The sequence below is a fragment of the Doryrhamphus excisus genome, chromosome 6 (genome assembly GCF_030265055.1).
Source record: "Doryrhamphus excisus isolate RoL2022-K1 chromosome 6, RoL_Dexc_1.0, whole genome shotgun sequence".
Classification (NCBI taxonomy): Eukaryota; Metazoa; Chordata; class Actinopteri; order Syngnathiformes; family Syngnathidae; genus Doryrhamphus; species Doryrhamphus excisus.
The window spans coordinates 11,420,198-11,444,413 of record NC_080471.1 but is presented as its reverse complement, the minus strand read 5'-3'; the positions used below and the strand labels follow the sequence as shown (position 1 = coordinate 11,444,413).

At 41.9% G+C, this 24,216-nt stretch overlaps 1 protein-coding gene across 2 annotated transcripts in view; it reads right to left on the bottom strand.

Moving 5' to 3' along the window:
• The window catches only part of met (MET proto-oncogene, receptor tyrosine kinase), a 60,646-nt gene extending 37,449 nt beyond the window's left edge, over window positions 1–23,197 (bottom strand). For both annotated transcript variants that reach the window (XM_058074947.1, XM_058074948.1), the window contains exons 1-2: window positions 22,988–23,197; window positions 20,213–21,416 (exon numbers count right to left, since the gene is read on the bottom strand). In XM_058074947.1, coding sequence (XP_057930930.1) covers window positions 20,213–21,415 — 1,203 coding nt within the window. In that variant the 5' untranslated portion in view covers window position 21,416; window positions 22,988–23,197. The remainder of the gene's footprint in view (window positions 1–20,212; window positions 21,417–22,987) is intronic.
• Window positions 23,198–24,216: the final 1,019 nt, after the last annotated feature.

The window sequence follows — 24,216 nt, the reverse complement described above, 5'->3', positions numbered from 1 at the left end:
ATGTCTCACATCGACATTAATGCACATATCTCACATTTCTCTGACGTTTGTTCGGGAAGAGATTTACGGTGCCGGTTGATGTTCCTTGACTTTGTGGGCCATTTGAGGAGCGTGTATTCCAGCGGTGGTACTGTCACCGCAGGGCACCCACGTGAGACACTGAACACCTCGTGGCCCGCATTGAACCGGCTGCCATTGTGAAGAAAACAACAGCGTTGTGATTGAGTTTCACTTTCGAGGGGCTCCCTGAGCCCCCAGCCTGGCTGTGTAAGCTGATCCACCAGGCTTTGGTGTCAAACCCTAACGGAGGCCTGCGGGTCACGCGTGAAAACACACCTGAGCCTTGGACTGGACCGACCCGGAACACAAGAATGTCAAATATTGTCACTGTGGTGCTGAAATAGGCTGAAGCTGTTAAACCAAAATACACACAAGACTAAGTTCACTGGAATGGGTGACCTTTGAACTCAGGATCGCGTGTCAATTGTGCGCCAACTACCTTCATGAAGTGTGCTGCAACAACTACACAATGCATGTTCTTCTGCAACCGGACCCTTGGCTCTTATAGGTGCATGTGCGTGCGTCTTAACGCACATGTGCCACAACCCGTAAGCGAGTGGGCGCATTTGTTGCTACGTGCTTTTGAGCGCACACGTGCGAGAGCATGTTGCCGCCATGTGCCATCAACATGCCGGGGACGGCCAAGAGACTCCGAAAATGAGTCGAGGGCAGCCCAAAGGTGCTGGCGGGGCAGCTGGCCTCATGCCCGGTTGGTGCCAACGCAGCCAACAGTGGTGCTAACATGTGAACAATGTGGCCTGTACGTTAACACCAACTCAGGAAGACATCAGTCAAATCAAATTAGAAATTTTGAGCCTCGTTCTTCAATCATCTGGAAGCACTTGTCAGGTGTAAACATTATAACAACCCTTATGTGTCATCCACAAGACATGTAAATCACATGGCACCTATGGATTGTGTGGAAAATAGACATGCGAGCATACATATATACAGCATACATGTAATATCCTTAAAGTAATATAATCACCAGACAAATGATCAGTGACTTATGGTCAATTACTTACTAAGTCCGGCTCATATTTTGCTTGATGGCAGCCATGTTTTTCAATCTTGCTAAATTTTTACACCAAATTGTGTACCAAATTCTCATCTTAATCAGCCAATCACAGGGCACATATAGACAAACAACCATTCACACTCACGTTCATACCTATGGACAATTTGGAGTCGCCAATTAACCTAGCATGTTTTTGGAATGTGGGAGGAAACCGGAGTACCCGGAGAAAACCCACGGACACACGGGGAGAACATGCAAACCATTTGTTGTATCTTTCAAAATAATTGCACATGCAATATATGTAGGGGTGCATGTTCTGACAAATTTTTCTTCTTTTGCGCGTAGTGGTGCAGAAGTAAGAGTTACAATATGGGGTTTCCTCATCCTCATCGTTTTCACATGACTGCACTGTCTTTTTCTAATGGTGGTGGCACATTGGAAAATCAAAGGATGCAGGGGCCATTTTGCTATTTTTTATGTCATAAACAGGCTAAAACAAATCAATCAATCAGTAATAAATAAATATAATAATAATAATAATAAAACGGCAAATAATAAAAACTTAAGAAACCACATATAGTTGGTGGGTAGACAAATTATTTTTTTCAGATTAAAATTAACAAAGCATTATTAGAGCCCTGTAGACATGACAGAACACGACTATAGTCACATTTATACTCTTTTTATTTACAACATATTGCGCAACTGCAGGGTCTTGAGACACATGCTAACTCGCAAACTAGAGAGCTAGCGACCTAAACGGTAGCCTTCAAGTTATTAAACTTAAATAGCCAAAAACTTACCACTTCCACACGGATAGGGAGGACAACTATTAACAGTTTTTTAACCTTTAACATGAACATTAATCAAACGTAATATTTTTTTCTGGGTACATGATACCATACAGCATCCATATCAAACTTGCGCGGGCCGCACTAACATTAAACTTTCATATGAAGCCGGGGGCCTCAAACTAGTGTCCTGTGGGCCACATTTGGCCCGCGGGCCACGTGTTTGAGGCCCCTGGGCTAAAACAAACTCAGGGAAATATAACATATGGAATTTTTGCTGGTTTTTTTATCAGCTTTATCGTTTAATTTTATTTTTACAATGGACTGCTCTTTGGACACCCCTGTTGCGGGTCATACGCCTTTGAAGCTGTGTTCGGGAAAAAAAAAGTCAAAGTTTGCACAAAACACAGTTGACCTTGACCGCGAGAGCTCAGTTCAACGACCATTGAAGGATTAATTTATAAGTGCATTTTACTTTTTTCTTTGTTCCAAAAGACGGATCACAGAAGTGAATGTGTGTAAAACAAACACTATAGCGCTACACCACCATTGTTGTATTAAGTGGAAAGGATCAGCATCATTTTTTAAAATGTGTGCTCTGTTTTTTTGTGCATTTTCAGGCTCAAAAACATGTCACGTAAAGTTTTTATCCATCATCAGCTAAAAACAGTCTCGTCTTTAGTTTCCTAATTGTCATGTGAAAAGTGTCCACAAGAGGCGCCATTCGTCTTGTTTTGTTGACTTAAGGGTTTTATCAAATCATGTGCATCCAGGAAGTGTTTGTGTGCTGATATCGTCTCATTCAGCAGCTTGAGTTTGCTGTGTTTGCTAGCTAACAAAATTATGCTTCCTATTGTTTGGCGGATCACGTGAAATGCTTGTTGTTGTCTAAGGAGACACACACAAGTCCTTCAGTACGGAGCAGGACAAAATAACATTTCTGGTTCTAAGCAGATGCAGCAATAATTCACAGGCCTCTCCCTAAAGACAGGCACCAGTCCAGATGCCAACCTGGACAACCCATGATGCTTTGCTTCAGCCACAGTAGATGCTCTCAGAAGGGTTCTGATGTGGTTTTGGCCTGCTGGCTTCTGAGTCGTGTGGCGCTCCCGTGTCATCAACTTGTGAAGATCACGACCCAGTGAGTCCAGTGAAGCTGTCGTGTGTATCCCATTTTACTGATCCGCCTTTGGGTCTGGTCCACACGTGTGACAGTCAGAGAGAAGTTCTGACAGCGGCCTCATCTTCTTCTGGCCCAAATGTCAGGACCTCATGTTGACCTCAGCACTGTTTACCAGCAAATGTTAGGACTCCTCATTCTGTCTGCTGGTTCTGACTTCTGTAGGCAAGTTCTGTCTATTTTTTTATCTTCTGAATGGTGGTTCTCACTTCTGGTTCTCATTGTTGGTTCTGGGCACTGGTCCTTACTTGTCTCTGATTGGTAGTTTTAGATGTTGGTTCTCCATTCTGGTACAGGATGCCAGTTATGATTGCAAGGTCTCACTTGTGGTTCTGGCTTCTAGTTGTGACTTCAGACTTTGCATGCTGGTTGTCATATATAGTACTCACTTCTGGTTCTAACTTCTCCATATGGCAGCTGGTGCTGATTTGGATGAGCATGTTAGGTCTGGATGCTGGTTCTTGCAGATAGTTATATATGAAAGTTCTGTCTTTTGTTTCTGACTTTTGGTTCCGCCAGATGGTTCTTGACATCACATCTAATCTCTGGTTCTCACTGGCAATCCTTCCATGTAGAATAAGCAGAATCAGCACCCATTGGGTTTTGCATCCATATTGTACACACAATCAGTAACACTGGACTTTTCCAACAGTATCCAGCATTCCTTTAATGGAGAGCACATGTATACGTCTCAGCTGCTGTGATGGATGAATGACGAGATAAATGAATGAATGGCTTCAAGCGTTTGATGGATCTGACCCAAGGAAGACTCCAACCCTCCAAAGCGGATGTCTTTGACAGCAAGCTGCTGACATCCTTCAGTTTTTCCTTGCTGTCGGAAAGAATGTGCATGGAAAAGAAAGGTTTTCACTGTGGAATACTTTATATGCTCTCATTGGCCGCTTTATTAGGTAGGTTGTGTTCAATGTCCGACCCTAAAAGGCCTCTTTAATGAAGAAGCAGCTTCATCAGAGGGGGAGTGCTTCACAAATCAACTGCTGGATGACTGTAGCAATATTTGCACCTTACAAAATATGTCCGCTTCATATCTCATCTCCGTTTCATCTTTTAATTCCTTTTGATCGGTCAGTCGTAACTCCAGCTACTGAGTCAGTCTGACCTTCTGATGAGGCCATCAGCAGCAGCAGCAGCAGCCGAGTCCGCCTTGTTTGCTATCGTTTAAGTCCAGCAACTCCATAACGGGCCGGAATCCAAAATGTTGAAGTGCACGTGACAGACTGAGGTGAAAAATATCAGCCTCATGCGTCCTTGGAGATATCTTTGTACCTCACTGGCGGGAAGAGGGATCATCCGTCACAAAGCCCTGCTTCGGTACTGTTACGCTAGATTAGTCACAGTCACATGACATTCAGACGTCACATACGGTACACGCTGGTGGAGGCCATTGAACAGATGGTGTGAGTGTGTGTGGTGTTGCCAACTAGTGGCATGACATGCAAATTACAATCGTTACACTCGTGCCGCTCCGAATGGTTGCTGACTGTGCTGTGTGAAACTTACTGGCCTAGTCTAGGCTGGAGTTGCTTCATCCCAAATATACAACATTGCACCTCATTTTTGGAAAAAACAGCTGATTTTGTGGTTTTCCCATTGAGGAAAAACCTGGGCTCTAACAAAAATGGCATAAAATAGTTTAAAAATGTAGACATGGAAACATTTGAAATCTAAAGTTGGGTCTTAATTCATTTTGGGACCTAAGTATAAAATGTGTAACTTCATTTTTAAGGGGGCCTCAAGGGTAATACGATAATAAGTGTCTTCACGGATTGATTTGTTTGTTCTTCTGGCCTGTTTTTAGCGTTTCAAAATGTTCTGCTGTTTTTAGAACAAAACAACACACAACATTTTTAGTCATTTTTTTCAAGAGTTAGTCACAACACCGCAGCTAATCTATGTTGTCAGACAAGCGCAAAGAGCAAAACGGCAACAGCAGCATTCTTGAGAAAGAGAAACTTTCCTCCAGCAATGAGTGAGGATCAAGAGGATGAGGAGAAAGAGGAGAAGATGAAAGCTGTGCATTGACTTGATAGCTCCTCTACTTGTGCTGCATTGTTTGGCGACCAAGCAGGCTGACAAAGGCCATAATACGTATGTGTGTGTTACTTGAGCACTTTGCTGTGTGAGGATTATATTGGAATGAGACGTCCTGACCAGATGTTTGAAGCATGTCGGTCCTCTCCTTGGTCAAATGTACAGGAGAAACACTACAAGGTCAGAGGTTGGCACTCCTAAATTAACTTTTAATGTTTTAGCACACAAACACAACTTCTATTTGTTTTGTCCAACTGGGTCACATGACAGCATGTGTCTTAACCCTCTAAAGCAGGGGTCTCAAACACGCGGCCCGTGGGCCAAATGTGGCCCGCAGGACACTAGTTTGAGGCCCCCGCCTTGATATGAAAGTTTAATGTTAGTGCGGCAGACGCAAGTTTGATATGGATGCTGTATGGTATCATGTACCCAGAAAAAAGTATTACGTTTGATTAATGTTCATGTTAAAGGTTAAATAACTGTTAATAGTTATCCTCCCTATCCGTGTGGAAGTGGTAAGTTTTTGGCTATTTAAGTTTAAAGGAAATAACTTGAAGGCTACCGTTTAGGTCGCTAGCTCTCTAGTTTGCGAGTTAGCATGTGTCTCAAGACCCTGCAGTTGCGCAATATGTTGTAAATAAAAAGAGTATAAATGTGACTATAGTCGTGTTTTGTCATGTCTACAGGGCTCTAATAATGCTGTTAATTTTAATCTGAAAAAAATAATTTGTCTACCCACCAACTATATGTGGTTTCTTAAGTTTTTATTAATTGCCATTTTATTATTATTATTATATTTATTTATTTATTACTGATTGATTGATTTTCTTTATTCCTGATTTGTTTATTTTTCATCTTATTTTGTGTAGAAAAATAAAAAGTAAGATATTTGAGAACAGTGGAATGTTTTATCAGAGCTTTTCTTGTAGAAAATTGGAACCAAAGTGAAGTTTTTTAAAATTTTTTTGTTTTTAATAAATGCGTTTTTTTTTTTTTTTTGGAAAAACCTGATGCGGCCCAGTCTCACCCAGACCCGAGCTCCAGTGACCCCCAAGTAAATTGACTTTGAGACCTCTGATGTACGTGTTAATGCATGATCACAGCATGTATAAATGCAACATGCAAATTTTAGAGGGCTTCATAGTCAAAATACTAGGTGTATCCCAATGATGTCCGTTGTCAGCTTGCTTATGTTAACTCATTTTCTCGTGTTATAATGCACAGAAAATTAAATAAATATGAGTTCAGGTTTCACATAAGGATTGTGAATGATCTGCAAAACCCCCCACCCCAAAACCCAGATAATAAATACCATTAAAAAAAACAGATTCCTTTGATTTGACAATGAGAATTTGACAAAAACAACAAATGCCAATATGACCTTTGACTGGGCTTTTTTAAGAATCATGAGTAATTTCCTCAAAACTAATAATGTACTTGTGGGTATTGAGTAATGGTTTGGTCTGAAGACATGAACGTTGTCAACAACAACATCATTGTGGAAACATTCCACAGTGGGTCCATGTTGTGCTGCTACAGGATCCCATACATGTGCGGGGCAGGCTGGCGTGTTAGCGCTATATTTCTTGCTGCCATGCAAACTTGACTTTGCCTTTTAATTACTAGTACAAGTAGTAGCTTGGTGGCCGCAGCCCTGCACGCTCATTTGCTGCTCTGCTTCACTCTGTGATTAGGAAGAAGCCTTTCAAAAAGCCAAGGAAATAAGAGCAACCCGGGGTCGAGGTGAGGACAACGGCGGCATGAAGGGCAAAAACAAAAAAAAGAAGGGGAGGTTGTTTTTAAAAAGGTCCTTCATTTAGAGTGTGGGGGATGGCAGATAAGCATTCTCATGCCTTACTTTAAGATATCAACATGTGGTGAAATACATGACACACACTGATGATTACAACATACAGTGTTTCCCAAAAGGGAAAACAGCGCTCACATCTTAGCAACATTTGATCATATCTTGTAAGGCAGGGGTCTCAAACTCAATTTACTTGGGGGCCACTGGAGCTAGGGTCTGGGCGAGACTGGGCCGCATCAGGTTTTCCCCCCCAAAAAAAACGCATTAAAAACAGAAAAATGAATAAATCTTGGTTGCTTTGGTTTCGATTTTCTACAATAAAAGCTCTGATAAAACATTCCACTGTTCTCAAATATCTTAATTTTTATTTTTCCGCACAAAATAAGATGAAAAATATATAAACAAATCAAGAATAAAGAAAATCAATCAATCAGTAATAAATAAATATAATAATAATAATAAAACGGCAAATAATAAAAACTTAAGAAACCACATATAGTTGGTTGGTAGACAAATTATTTTTTTCAGATTAAAATTAACAAAGCATTATTAGAGCCCTGTAGACATGACAATAGTCACATTTATACTTTTTTTATTTACAACATATTGCGCAACTGCAGGGTCTTGAGACACATGCTAACTTGCAAACTAGAGAGCTAGCGACCTACACGGTAGCCTTCAAGTTATTTCCTTTAAACTTAAAAAGCCAAAAACTTACCACTTCCACACGGATAGGGAGGATAACTATTAACAGTTATTTAACCTTTAACATGAACATTAATCAACCGTAATATTTTTTTTCTGGGTACATGATACCATCCATATCAAACTTGCGTGGGCCGCACTAACATTAAACTTTCATATCAAGGCGGGGTCCTCAAACTAGTGTCCTGCGGGCCACATTTGGCCCACGGGCCGCGTGTTTGAGACCCCTGTTGTAAGGGGACAATACTATAGAAATTCAACTTGAATATACAGTATTTTAGAGTAGTTAGTGTACAGCTTGTATAACAATATACATTTACTATCCACTTAAAGTGACTTAACACAGGCCTTATTGCTGACAAAGCTGGCAACACAAGTCAGCAAGATAACTGACCCAGTCAAGCAGGGTGGTAGTATGAGTGCTCCAGAGGAGAAAGATCAATTACAACATGTACTGCGACATTGTGAAGTAGAGGATAGTCCCATCCCTTGGGAAACTGGGCCGCATGGCAGTTTTAATGACAGTACATCATGTACATCAAGAGAAAGTCCTCTAGAAAGTAAACTTGTATGTATTTTAGCGAGGTCAGTGTGCAGCTTCTACAGCAGTACAGTATAGTCAACACACAGCCATTAGTGTTTTAAAAAGCTATCAACACAAATGACTACCCCTCACATAACACAAATTGTGTTTGTAGTGTGAGCACCATTGTTACTTAGTACTGCCTTAATCCTCTTGGACATGGAATAGACCAGGATGTTACTGGAATACTTTTCCATAATGACATCACTGGTGGAGCTGTCACTTGCACTTGGCATCTTGGAGGTCTGTTTGTAGTTTTTATGTTGGAAAACTGCCACGTGGCCCAATTTCTGCTTCAGTGTCAGTGTGACAGTACAAATCACATTTCCTTCAATGAATCACAGCTTCCTGATACTGGATCCCCTTGTACAGCCCCAGATAGTGATGAGACCATTACCATGCTTGACTGTGGGCAAGGTATAATTGTCTCGCAACTTGGCATGGGCCGGTATGAGAGTGTGACGGTATGATAACCTTGGGCAAAACTATCATGGCTTCACAGCATTCTTTTTATACTGTAGCTAAAATTATTATTATTGTTATTTTGAAATATCTTTGTTGGAATGAAGAGAAAAACTCATTTTCAAAACGACATAAAAAACATGCTTCATTTATAAATATCATGTTGCTGAACAGGTGGCACGGCGGTCGAGTGGTTAGCGCGCAGACCTCACAGCTAGGAGACCAGGGTTCAATTCCACCCTTCCCCCTCGGCCATCTCTGTGTGGAGTTTGCATGTTCTCCCCGTGCATGTGTGGGTTTTCTCCGGGTACTCCGGTTTCCTCCCACATTCCAAAAACATGCTAGGTTAATTGGTGACTCCAAATTGTCCATACGTAGGTATGAATGTGAGTGTGAATGGTTGTTTGTCTATATGTGCCCTGTGATTGGCTGGCGACCAGTCCAGGGTGTACCCCGCCTCTCGCCCGAAGACAGCTGGGATAGGCTCCAGCACCCCCCACGACCCTCGTGAGGAAAAGCGGCAGAAAAGGAATGAATGAATGTTGCTGAACATAATTATTTCTAAACAAATATTCTTAATGCAGTGGCTAGTCTTGCAATTCATGTCACAATACTAGAAATATTCATTCATTCATTCATTCATTCATTTTCTACCGCTTTTTCCTCACAAGGGTCGTGGGGGTGCTGGAGCCTATCCCAGCTGTCTTCGGGCGAGAGTCACTATAAATATTGTCTTACTAAAACAATGCAAATAAATGCAACCACTGGCTCAATTAATGGCTCAATGTCACAAATGTCACTTTGCAGCTAACGTCAGTGCTAGTTATGCCTCAACGGTTGCCGACTTTTGGCAATACAACTCATGCCCATGGTTTCAACACATCAAAGCCCAGTTCCAACTGTGAGGAATAATACAGGACCCCCACTTTTTCTCATAACGTAGGACGGTATGGACTATTTTAGTGGTTGTGAAACCATGACTTTTACCATGGTGTACCTTAAAACTGGTAAACAGCCCATTCCTGCTAGCAACTCACTTGTATTGCCCACTTTTAGGCATTTACATTTTCCTCAACGAGCCACAGCTCCCTCAGTACCAGCAGCACTCCTGCAGCCTCCGACTGTAACACTAAAGGCAATACACAATCACCTTGCCGCTCACTTGTGTTGCCAGATATGTAGACAATAATGGCTGTTGTTTACTAATTGCCAGTGGATAGTAAAGCTAAGTTGTGTGTCAAAAATAGACATTTTTAATAAGTTGGCGTCTCACCTAACAAGATACAATAAAAGCTTATGCCACTTTTGTGGCATATTGCAGCCTGACTCCACATGGCTGCTGCTCACTTCCCAGGAAGGACAGCAGTTGGGGCCGCCAACCGTTTGCATATTTACTACTCCATACTTTATCTCGGGAACAAAGATAAGATGTGCACACAGCAGCAGCCAGCATCAGTGCGCACGTTTGGCTTTCCAGCAAACAACAAGAAAGAAAGCAAACTGCAGGCCGAGCTAACCATTAACCAACATGGCTCCGAAACCAAACAGCTGCACTGAACGAGCGCCGACTCATGGAGAAAACGGCCGGGAAATGCCTGTAGATGTGAGCAGGAACAAAACACTCCAAGGTGATAGCGTTGGAGCAATGGAAGTGTTGAAATGAGGTTGCCGCGTTCTTGGCGTGTCTGAATCTATTGATCTTGATTACATCATCGGGTAATCATTGGTGAAAAAACGATCTACACCACTGACCGAGTGTGACTTACAGCAGTTTTTGGGAACATGATCATTGCAGGCCCACCTAAAAATCGAATGTGAGACAGTGGATGAGTTACCGTAAATTCCGGACTATAAGCCGCTACTTTTTTCCCAAACTTTCAACCCTGCGGCTTATTCAGTGATGCGGCCAATTTATGTAATTTTTATAACGGCCGCCAGGGGCTCTCGAGTAGAAAAATGTAAGATTAAGATCGGTGGAATGTATGCGTCGAGGAAGACTGCAACTTCTTGTCTTGTGCATAAATTAAATTAGCGTGAAGATACCCTTATCATGGAAAATGCAAAAAAGAAAGGCATATGACGCAGCTTTCGAGCTGTCCGTTAAAGAAGGAAACAGAGCTGCTGCAAGTAAACTTGGCATAAACTAATCGATGGTGAGACGCTGGAAACGGCAGCGGGAAGAACTGGAGCAATGTAAAAAGACGAAAAAAGCTATTGTGTTGCTAGCGTGTTGTTACCATGTTGCTACCGTTTTACTGCCACAGGCACCGTTTGTGAAGAAAGTTATATTATTATTATTGTTAAGTTATATTATTAAACTTTGAAAACTCTCTGTGTACCGTCTTTCTTTGTAAATATGTTTACATGTTTTAATGTGGGCACATGCGGCTTATATAGAGGTGCGGCTTGTGTACAAAATCGGTTTTCCTCTAAAAATGTAGTGGGTGAGGCTTATAATCAGGTGTGCTCTATAGTCCGGAAATTACGGTACTAAAGTAAACCATGACAAATTCTAAACACCTTTAGTGCAACCTTCTATAGACAGCAAACTAACTGAGATTGAATAAACAGCACCTCTGGTGGTTGCAGGCAAGTAGTGCACTCTATTCACTATTCACTCAGTGTATTGTCTGCCTTTCATGACCGAGGGGATGGATTATTATTTCATGTTTGCTTCTAAGAACAAAAGTTAACTTTATTTACCGCATGCGTATTTTGTTTCTATGTTCTAGCCTGCAAATGTTTTCAGTGTGTAGATGGATGCAAAGATGTGATTCCTCATGTACGTCAAAGCCGTTCTTGATCCAATCACACACTCACCGTGACACAAACAGGACAGGACGGGACAAGAAGGTAGAACATTGAGTCTTTTGTGGCGCCGATGGCCCGCCTGCCTGCTGAACGCTCCACTGGGTTCTGAAGCGGGCGAAACGCTGGCACGACACGCTGAGGCATGCCGAACTCAAAAAAAAAAAGTCCTGGGAGTTAGCGGCGACTTACTGTATAAGCAAATATTTTCCAAATGGATTAAGAGCTGAGTGGAGGAAGACGCAGCTATAAAATGTCATGAGCTGACTATTGTGTGACTTCAGGGTGAGCGAGCGTCTCTGCAGCACATCTGCTTTCCAAGGAGACAAACAAATACCAGTTTAGTGATGGCATGAGCGAGCTGGAGCATGCAGAGCTGCAATGTCCATACTAGCGTCTGGATCTTCAGGACTAACCATCTGTGCGCAGCTTTAAACCCACCTATTGTTATGCATCTTAACACCTGCAAAGACTGGCTGCATCATGACATCACACACTGGGACGTAACTGCCTTGCAATGCATTTACAGGCCAATTCATTAGGTACACTGTATAATGATAATAATGTTCACTTTTGATTGACACGGACTAAAATGGAGACATTTAACTATATGTTTATTATTCTGCTGGTGAAAATATTTGTAATGTTTAGCACCTCATGCTGGTATACGGAAACAGAAGAATGTAGAAAGAAAGTTATGTGAGGTGACTCATATTGAAAGCAGTGGGACTCCTGCGTTCCCTCACTTGTTAGCGGGGATGGGACTGGTCCAATCAATTATTGGTATTGGGTTCTGATACCATAATTCACACATCAGAGATTTCCAATGAGACCATGAGCCACAGCTGATTATGCTCATTTTCAGCCCTTTGTATTGAGTTGTGAACTCCTATCGAGCAGCTACGCACAATAAACCTACACACAGAAAACCTTCTAGATCTTCCAGAATCTGCATCTATTGCAGCTATATTTCCTTGGATTTCCAAAACGGTCTGTTTAATTTATTCCACCCATGGCCAGTGTGATTTGTCACACACCCAAGCACTCCTAAGTACCGTACTTCCGGACTACTGCCAAAACCAAACTCCACTTACTAATTTTAGGAATTGATAATAAATGAATAAAGCCTTTGGAGAGCTGCTTGAAAAGTGGTTAGGAGCTACTGGTAGCTCACAAGCTACTGGCTGGAGACCCCTGACCTACCGTGTATGAACTCGGAGGTCTGTGTTTACTGACTGCAGTCATAGTGTGTCCTACATTAATGCACCTTTTCCAAGAGAGCAGCAACAGCTTAGTCAATATTTCACATTCATGTTCACAAAAACAGTCCCATGTGAAATGCCGTTGACAGATACAAATATTTTTCTCTTGCTGGGAATCACCAACTCCAACCACTTCTGCCTGATCTTTCCTCGTAGGAAGAATTTTCCTGGGAGCCAATGCTAACAACCGTAAACAGAGAAGCAAAGCTGTTTGGAGAGCATATCTGGTCTACAGCGCATGCCCATGTAAGGAAACCCAGCTCCTTGTGACATCACAGGGAGCCAGTGTTAGAAAAGCTATCTGAAGCCGAGCATTCAGAGCCATCCTAAACTTTTCTCTGAAACTTTGGTGTCGTTTAACACAAGAATACAACATCCTAACAACATTTTTAGGTCAGAAAAGTGGAAAAATCATCGTAGGACCCCTTTAATGTTGTTAGAAAACACAATTAGAACAACATCTGCAAATGCAGGCTAAAGAATATCAGTAACCTTAGTTGTCTCCACGCATGCCCTGCAGCCATCCTCCTTACTGACACCACACCCGTGCAAGTGCTACATCTAACGCGGAGGTGAAAAAAATCGTGCATCCCAAGTTGTTACCAAAGTACCAAATACAAATTTTATTTTTATTTTTAATTTTATTTAACATTGTGTCACTTCTTTTCGCACTTGTATTACAGTTGAGAAGGTTAAAATGTGACTTAAATATTTGCCTGTACACTTCATAAAGTTTAGAAAATAAATCAGCTTAACCCTGGAACAGACCATTATTTCTCCTACAGGACAGCGTCTGTCGCATCTTTGCTTCTTCTGTACACAACAGCAAGCTTCTGCTGTCAATATCTGATCAATGCCGCAAATGTGTGTCTATGAAAATCCGCTCTGGTATTGTTTAGCCTTCACTGTGTTGATAGAGGCCTGAGTCTCGTGGCTCTGAGGCGGGTCAGATCAAGTCAGGGTGTGACCTTGTCAAGCCCAGTCATGACTTTGTGATCGAGGTCAGACTTAAACGTCTGCGTGCTTCGCCTAAACTCACTTTCAATAGCGGGAGGTTTGTCTCTGGGGTATAAAGCTTTACAACTACATGATATTAAAAGGTGTGTATGTGCTGTCAAATGTAAACCTTCTGAGCTGCTATAAAATTCCTTAAGTGCTTTTAAACAGCTTATGTAATTATGAAGCAGTCCAGTATAAGTATCTTGGAGGGGGCTGCTTATTCATAATCAGAAAGAGTATTTCCTGATCTACGGCATGAAATCAATGTGTTTGCTATTTGTTCATTAAAAGCGTGCCAGCTAATTAAAATGTCTGTTGGTCAAAAGCAGGAATTATATGACACACAATATCATCAATCAGCCTGCAGATTCAATTTAAAAGCAATCAGCATTTGGTGGGTTTTCTCCAATCCATGCTAATCTGATCATCATGTTAACCTCCCGTGTAGAACGCTAGCTTGCTTTTGGTCTCCGGCGTTCCCGACAGACTTGTGGGAATGTGGAGACTCCGCAGCATAAGGGAAGGATAAGAGCTTTTTAAAAAGACATTGTCAAGATATAAACCTGGTGGGCGGCCCCATTGTTGGAAGAGCTTTGTAGCAAAAGAGCTATTTTGTAACAAGTCACATGTTGTGTGAAACTAAAAAAAAAGTGTTCCTCCCAAGCAGTAGAGTTTATCGGTAATTTGTGTGGTACTACTGTTAAAGTAGTACAACAAAATCATGTAAATAGAAGTAATCTGTTTAGGGTCAAACTATGGCCACCACAAAAGCTTTATTAAAGGGGAACTGCACTTTTTGGGAAGTTTGCCTTATTCCTTTTGTGAAACATGAACACATATTTCTTTCCCTTTTCTGTCCATTATAATGCCAGAAAACAAGTTACTATGAGCTAGCTAACAATGCACGTCATTGGGACACACCTATTTTGACTACGAAGCCCTCTAAAAAAAAAAACAACAACAACAGTGTTTTATCATTTTATATAGATGCTGTGATCATAAGAACTATTAAATTGATGATAACATGTAATACTTACAGTATCTTGTCGTATTTTGATGATTTACCGAACATTACCGAAATGTCTTTCCTAGGTGCATTGATTTCACATTGTGCATATAGCTTATGCTACTTCTGTCAATAACAGCAGCATAGATACAGCAACAACACTTTCAATGTCTGCTCTCCTTGGGATGGCTGTGTCTTCCAGCAAAAGACGGGTACTCCAGTCATCACGTAAAATTGCTGACAGCAAACGAGCATCTTCATACCAAAATTGAAAGATAGGTATCCACTTTTTCGCCCGACAGAAATCTAGTTTTTCATGTTAGCTGCTGCAATAACAATATCGCTGTAGCTTGGTTAATATATGAGTCCTTTATGTAAATGTTAACATTTTTTTCAGGTTTCTTTTTAGGGCTTTAGCATCAAAATACGTATTTCCAATGACGTTAGCTAGCTCATATTAACTCGTTTTCTCATGCTTGAATGCACAGAAAAGGTAAAGTTCATGTTTCACATAAGGATTGCGAATGATGGGCAAAATATCCAAAAAGTGCAGTTCCCCTTTAAGTGTCCATGCAATGTTTTAAGTAACATATTAACATTCGTAACTATCACACTAGCGTAAAAAGTAATCAACCACTGATAATAGTATGAAAAGTCTAAACTTAACAATTGAGGATGTGTATGCCGGTAAGCACAATTTAGCAGTAGGACCTCCGTCAAACTTGAGACATGAGGTGTTTGATAGGTGTTGAGTTTGGGTGACACAAAAACTATGCAACTACTAAACTTTGTCGAGGGATGATGCTAGGGCTGAGGAAGAATCCATTCATTTTTGGTGCAGATTTGGACAAAGGTACAGATGCAGCAATCAGACTGATTGTTGTGTCATAACACCATAGGTTATTCCTAATGTACCAGGAAGTAGTCTGCTATTAATAAACAAACATAAATACAGTAAAGTATTGCATGTGTACCTAATATAGTATAGTGTCCAGTGAGCAACAATGAAAAGCGACGTTGCCGCCACACAGGACACCGCATTTGCCCCACCATCGCAGCGACCTTAAACAGCAACAGGTCATCATTAAATAACACGCAACACACACTGGTTGCTCACTCTAGAATTAGGAGGCATGCTGGCGCTGACAACCGGCACTTAAAAGTTCAAACGTGCTCTTACGCTGAGCTTTCAGTCGTCTCCAGATTCCTGCTTGCTGGGACATTTCCACCGGCAAAAAAACCCCCCAAAAAACGACCAAAATAACTTCCTGAGTGTGTCTCCATCCAATGTTGACCAGTTATATGAATTTACGAGATGGGGGTGCTTATCTGTGGCGTAGTGTCTACCTGCCATCTGGACATGAAGATGAAACAAATCCACCATCCCCTTCAATAGCATTGTGGCTATGCTACAAACGTTGCTGCTGTTGTAGTTGTTGCGGCACTCGCAGCTGAGGCGCCAACAATTGATGTGATAAAAGTGAAACGGCAGAGCACTCCCAAGTGAGATAAAAGCTCAATAAAAAGCTGAACTGAGCTTCATTTGTCTCCTGTGTGATACAGACTGACAGATGTTCAGCCGGTGAAGAGGAACAAGGATGTAAAACAATCTCTTTCAACCTGTAACGTATGTCATAAAAGATGAGGCTGAGAGGGCCAACATTTGATTATATTATGTATTCTTCACTTTGAATCATGCAAAGCTGCTCCGAAATTAAAATGCACGAGCTACAAATGAGCTCAAACGGTCCAAAGATGTTTGCATGCTGCAGTGACCATGAGGTTATAAGTGGCAGTTAGACGCTCTTAAATGCCTCCGTTGGAGAGAAAGGCCTCAGAAAAGAAAAGAAATCATGTGAGTCAAGAGGAAAGAATGTCTAATAGAGCACTCTCGCTTTGACGTCTTCATGGCTGATCACAACCTTTAGTCTTCAAAGCAGCAACAGGTGCAAAGTCAAGTAGCAGGCAGGTTTATATACGCATGAGGACTGGTCATCATGGAAATAACCATCTTAAAGGGGACCTATTATGCTCATTTTCGTCCCTTTGTATTGAGTTGTGGACTCCTATAGAGCAGCTACACACAATAACCAGCGCAGAAAACTTTCTAGTTCTTCCAGAATCTGCACCTATTCAGCTGTATTTCTTTGGATGTCGTGATTCCCATGAAAAATACTCCAATATAGAACCTTCAAGCTAAGTTACATCAAAGAAGTTTGATGTAACTTTGACTTTCCCACAAGTGGCAGATAACTGGTCAGTTGGGGGTTGTTGGTGGTGGGACATTTTTGCCACCCTGGGTCGACCGGAGGGATCATCTTCCGCCCAGCTGCTAATGCCCCCGGTATGCTCGAGCCATTCATCACGGCCCGCTGAGAGCCAGATATGCAACAAAACGCACACACGAGCAAATGCACAAACACAGACTATAAGGAATTACACAACTCTCATCATTCCAGCAAACACAGCCAAGCAGCAAAACAACACAGGAAAGAGTGAGATTAATGATAACGAGCACCGCAAGATGACATATTTCAAACACATTAAAGCTATTAGACGCTTGCTATCCAACATATTCACCTGACATAACAGCTGAGCAAACACATGAAAGCTGCCAAGTTCCCCCAGACTTTTTGGGCTTTTCTTCACATATATATATATTTTTGTAGCCGAGTGTTTATATGAAGACTGCATGTAGACAAAGCATGAAAGGTCTTTGCATAATAAAATAAGCAATGCTTAGTTAAAGAACTGGTTTGAAAGTTACTTATCTGTTTAAAAGTAGGACTCTCAGTTCTATTATTGATTCAGGTCAGCAAATAGAGCCAAGACTGCAAACTAAACATGGAGATGTTTCATTTAGCTACAAGAACAAGAATAAAGCACCCATAAAGGGTAGACACACACAAAGAAAAATAAAACACCTTTTCTCTGCTTACAGCATTTATTACTATGGACCTAATTAGCGTTTTTAATTTTATTAATGTATTTGAAAATGATTTAATAATTATTTATTTTGTCAAGTGCACACAGTTTTACACCTATTGCTAATCTGATTATGTTTTTTAGCCCCTGACTAAATATTGGATATTTACATTAAAATGTTGATCAATATCCCTGTCTTTGTACAAACATGTACTTCTTGAGCACACCAGCCGACACAAAACTGACACTGCACTAGCCCAGATAAAGTTATGAATTAAAAAAAATATAATTTTTATGTTGGTTGCCATGCTAAACGGTTAAAGGAGGGGGGCTTCCATGCTGTCACACAAATAATTGACAGACAGAGGCTTTTGCTGGGTGGTCAGCAGTTCCCTTCATGTCACTATTGATCAGGTGATTGAACCCACTGCTGGGGTCAATGGTGATGGATTGGGGGTGAGCGCCTAAAGCCAACTTGGGGTAGTACAGTCCTTCACGCCCACAAGTGCGGGAAAATAGAACAAAGGTAAATACATTTAAACCCAAATACCCGTTTGCCCCTCTCTTATAAATGGGATGATTGATCCAGAGAGTCCAGTATGCTTTGGATCCCTTTCATGATACTTTGTCCTAAAATGGGATGGATTATGTGCGGAAAGAAGAGAGAAGAAAACACAAGGCTAGTACGAGTCTATCACCAAATATGGCGGTAAAGCTGACAATGTGCACTTTGACCTGACAGTCACTCTTTCATTGAGACGTAGCTAAGTCTGAATTCCATCCATGCAATCAAGGAGGAAATCACATGAGGATGTAAAACGACATTTTGATGAGACCTGGTCTTCCTATGAGGCACCGGCTGTCAGGAGTATAGTGAAGCACACCTGAGGGCACATAGTCTGACATCTTACTTCAGGACAACTCAGGGATGGAGCTCATAGGTTTGCATGTACCGTGCCACCTAGCATTAGAATAACAATTGAACTTATTTGCTTTTATTTTAAATAGATATATTTAGTAGCATTAGAATAACAATTAAACTTATTTGCTTTTATTTTAAATAGATATATTTACATGGAGCAAGAACAACCCTGAGGGCATTTGCATGAAAGATGTCTCAAAGCCTTTAGGGAAAACTAAAGCACATGAAGAAAAGTAATGGGACACAGCTCTGAATCAATTAATGAGTGAATGAGACATTGGATTATAGTCTCTAGTTTTCCCTAAATCATAAAAAACATTGTATTTTCCAATCTTTCTGTTCTCTGTGAATAGGCCTGTCATAATAGTAGATATAACGAATTATAGAAAGATTAAAAAAAAAAAAACAGGTCGGTAACTATGAGCCCTCAATAAATTGACATATAAGTGTATGCGCATCTGCTCCATCTGTTAGTCTCTCTGTGGTACACAGGCTGGATGACAAGAGACTTCACTTGTGTCTGTGTGCATTGGCTCTATATCAAATGTGATTGAGCATCTTCTCAGCTATTAAGGCTCTTTGTCAGTAGTGGAGGTGGGGGCTACGTACATACACGGAGTGCTAGCAGTTAACAAGCAGACACAAATATGAATGAAGGCACAAAGGCCATAGTTTGTAAGCTGAATGTCACAGTCAAGGACCGAGACAATCTATGTAGTGTAGCGTCGCTGGGAGTACTTCCCGTTTCCTAGAGTGCTTGCCGATACAGTTTTGGTAAATGGCCGGAAAGTAAATGGTTCGAGCTCAAATAGTAATAATATTCTGCATCATAAGTTGGTAGTGTCTGTTTTTATCAACCGATTGCGCTGCTGTGGGTAGTTCTTTTGACACCAGGAGCAGGATTGGTGTGTTTATGGTGATGCCAGCGATTCGTAACTAGTATGCCCCATACAGGTACATTGCAACTGAGTACCATCTAGTGGCTCAAATATGATATGACACAATGATAATCGTATTGATAGTATGAAAAGTCTATCGTATGGATCGTAATGGAGTTTGGTATGGAAGAACACCAGCAGGACCAACATCAGTGACCTTTGACCTCACAAATGGACAGAAATTTCCAGACAAATGGCCAAAATGATACAGAACAAGCTGCAAAAATATACTCATCACTTTTCACTTCACTCCCATTTTGCACCACTTCTTTCAAAAGAAGTCTCAAGACCTGGTCCTGCTCATTTCTGGAGCTCTTAAAACGATACTGAAACCCAGTGTTAAGATGGCACTTTATATTATTAGCACTGCTTTCACTTGTTTTTAGACTTGTATGACATGTTAACACAAGAATGTCAAAATGCGACTTACTAAAATGCTTAATATGGCCACAGTTCCAGACCCCGGAACAGATTATTTCTATTTACATTATTTCCTATGGTAACATTTGTTTTGAAATCCAATTAAAACTTGGAACAGAATGTGTTGTGTCTTGAAGGTTCCAGCTGTTTAGAAGAAATGCTGTTTGGTCGAATTAAAGCTTGTTTAAGGCTGTACCACAATTCAACTACATCTGATATTCAGAAAAACAAGCATAAAGCATGCATGGTGGCCCCGCCCCCCCAAGGCACTCACCACATTGTAGCAGGACTTGTCGTGTGAGCCGGTGAAGTGATACGGGTCAACTGTGTTGCACTTCTGCATGTACAGCTTGTACATGCTGTTGAGGTGCTTGATGCTCATGACGCAGACGGCCGAGTTGGCGGTGGGCTCAGTGGAGTTGGGCTTTCCGCGAGCAAAGGCAGCGAAGAGCACGTCATCGCCCTCCTCCACCTTCAGGTGCCTCTGCAGCTCCATGTCGTCACCCACCTTGGAGACGTGGGCCGCCTGCAGCAGGTTGAACACTTTCATGTCCTCTGTCGAGCGCCGCCGCCTCTTGTCGGTGCTGATGCACTCCAGCGGCAGCTCCACGTAGCGGCGGATCACGATGTCCGAGGAGCACATGCGCACAATTCGAGTATGGAAGGCTTGCGTGTCCCTGCTGACCTGCTGCACAGTCAGGAAGTAGGTGAAAGGTCCACTGTGGAAGGAGTACACATAGCGCAAGTAGTAATTTCCACGTAGAGACGGGATCAGGTCCATGTGGGAGAGGCTGGAGAAGAAGGTGAAGCCATTCTGGCTCGTCTTCATCTTCCTCAGGGACATGGTGTGAGGATGACTGGAACCATTCCGAGGACTTCCCACACCGGGAATCTCAGAGTTTCCCACAAAGAACTTGATCACATTGCTCTCCACGTTGAGCACCTGAGAGCCTGAGGGACTGACCACTACATCTGGCTCGCTAGGTTGACCTCTGCCCAGCGTCACCTTGTCCGCAAAGCAGTACACCTCCTCGTCCACAGTCTTAGGGCTGATGTCATCATCCAGGACGTGTCGGCGGCAGACCCCGTTGTCTGCTGAGCCGCAGCTGTACAAGCCTTTATCGTACATGTTCTCCACCACCAAGGCAATGTTGTGGTTATCCACTCTGCTTCTGCTGGCGGTGCCATATCCACAGGTCTCGTTGGCGAGCACAGGACCCGTGTGGTACTCCGACAGCTTGGTGAGGTTTGGGGCCAGGGCATAGATTCTATTCACGGCCCCCACGTAAACAATGCCGTCCAGCGTCACCATATTCTGGATGGGGAAGTCTGCGGTGAACGTCGCGAGCTGGTGGTTGACTGACAAGTTGACTTTCGAAGACTCTGAGGACTTTTCACACAGGCCGTGCACATGGTACCCGCTCAGGGACCACAACAGCATGAGGGCAAGAACCGTTTGCAGGAAGCGGCGATCCATCCTGACCCAACAAACACAAGAAGTGATTGGAACACAAAGTAGAACACAGAGTGTGACTAGGTCGTCCTACATTATGCAGTGCGCGACATGGACATGAAAGGGTCCACTGTGGACCAGCGTTTTGTCCTGTTACCACAAGCAGTCATGCTGCAGTCACACAAAGATCAGCCCCAGCACTAGTTGGGCCTGGTGGGCGCGCTCGGGTTGTGACATGGTGAATCATAGACCCAAAGCTGGGCGGGGCTACACGAGCGCCCGCCTTCAAGTTTAGACAGTGACGGCCTTGGGGAGCAAAGATAAACTCAATTAAAAGCAAAGAGGAGGGTGTGGGTCAGTGGGACCCTCGTGCAACATGATAAATCACCCAATACACTGAATAGTAGCACACAGGGGTGGGAGGCAGCCGGTAATGGGAGGTGGTGGCAGTGTTGGTTGCATCAGGCTTTGCGGTGCTGCCATAGAATTTGCAAAATGAGAATTTGCATGAGGTTGATGTGGTGGTGACACATGCTGTTTGAAGACATCAACAACAGCATGACATCCAGCATGCTGGTATTTCTAGTAGGATGCACTTTTAGATAGTACTATGTCCAATCATTAGAAAGTACAATGTGCAATGGCTCGTTAGACCCTTAAGATCACAAATGTACTTCTTGTGTATCTCTATTCTGGATTGTGATACTTATCTCAGACCAGAGCAGTGAGACACACAGGGCCAGATTAACTCACAGGCTTGCACGGGCTAAGGACGGGGGGCCCCATGTATGCAGCAAAGCCCTAAAACGGCCATTAAAATAACAACAGTTCTTTGGTGTGTCTAAATAGAGCAGACAACATTGTTTAAAATATCAATAAGTAGAATGGAGGGATGCAAGATGTCAATTTCAGGGGTAGGTTTTGATACTCAGACAATGCAGCTTGGGGACCCAGACCCCCCTAAACAGCCCATTTAGGATTGTTTATATGAGACATACAAAAATGTATAAAAGAAAACACTACAAAATTGAAAAAAAATATTTTCACAGTCAGTAAAAAGGGTAAGATATAAGATGCAACGCTGAATTATGAAAGCATACAGCAAAAATAAAAAAAATAAATAAATAAAATTAAATTAAAGTTTTAGTACACTTGGTGAGCAATAATGAAACATCTTATTTCCTCGTTGACTGCACTGTTAATTGATTTTTGTCCGACTTTTCTACATGTATTTTTTTAGTGCTTTTTATGCTGTTGAATAAACAAAAATAGACATATCTTCTTTCGACTTCAATAACAAGAGAGGAGAGGAGGCTAGATGAGTACTCACTTGTTTTGCATCCAAAATGTGACTAAGCGCTATTATTATTTTAAAGAGGAGGAGGCACCTGCAGGCGACAAAATCAAGATCCAAACGGACAAAAGCTGTTGTGAAAGTTTTGAATTGAGGAGGAAAGTGAGTCATGCCGTAAGCACACATGGTAAGTGAGTGAAGGAAAGTCATTTTTCTATTTATCCCGGCGTAAATACACTTCGAAGAGGACGATGTGTCATCGAAATTAAAGTTAACAGTGAGAAAAGTGTGTTTAAACTCACCTGTTCGTTACTTTCAAATCATATTCTGCTCAACTTGTAGACTATCATCAAGTCCAAATGGATTCCAATTCTTCTTCTTGTTGTTGTTGTTTTTCTCGTTCTGCTCGCAACAAAACCAAATGAAAACGCTTAGAAGACTTGTAGTGGGCTGCGCGTGGATGCCTGCATGTAGAGGACACGATGCTGCTGCCGCTACTGAGCGCGACTGACTCCAAACATCTAAGGCCACGCCCCATTTCGCGCGACCGCCTGTGACGTCACCAGGTACTGCCGAATCCCGCTTTTATTTTTGTGTGCGCAGGTAAAAAACAGCTGTCAGTTCATTAGGCACACAGTCTAATAGGTAATAACACCCCATACAAGAGTTGTATCAAAATAACCTAACTCCAAATGAGTGGTTGTTGTAGACGACCTCAATGTATTCTTATGGACATGCTCACTTTATGGGCATTACTTAAAATAAACCAATGGATTGTTATAATATTTGGGGTGAACTTTTTTAACTAATGTGAGCAGGTCAAAATATGAGAAACAGCGCCACAGGTTTAACACTTTTTCTTTGGCTTCTTTTGCTTTTTTGTTAAGTCTCCACAATGACCAAGATGGAAAATGTGATGATAACCACAGAACAAACCCACAGACATATGTACGGCGGTCAGGTGTCCTCAAAGGGTGAGCCGTTATACTTTACTTCAGTTTCATAATACGATAGTTAATGTCTTTACACTGAATAGATCGACAGACCTGACCAAAATCTTAAGACCAGTTGAAAAATAGCTAGAATTTACATTTTGCGCATTTGGATCTTAATGAGGTTTTGAGTAGAGCTCCCATATGCAAAAGCAAGAGTATGAAAAAAGCACTTTGAAAAAGGAATGTATTGAAAACAACAATTAAAGTGAAATAGGCTGTTCAGCTGATCAAAAGTTGAAGCCCATCCTCCAAAAAGATTTCATTTTATTTTTTATTTTATTTAGGACTCAGTAATGAGTAGCTACATTGTTCTTGGTATGGCCATGCTTGATGTGAGTGTTTCCAGGAGGCTATGGCTTCACGAAGGGCATCAACTGTCTGGAACTGATGGCCATTTTTATAAACTTCCCTTGCCCTCCATCCCCAAATGTTCTCTATAGGATTTAAATCAGGGGAATATGCGGAAAATCCAAAAGAGTGATGTTATTTTCCTTGAAGAAGTCCTCTGTCAACCGAGTATTGTGAATTGCAACGTC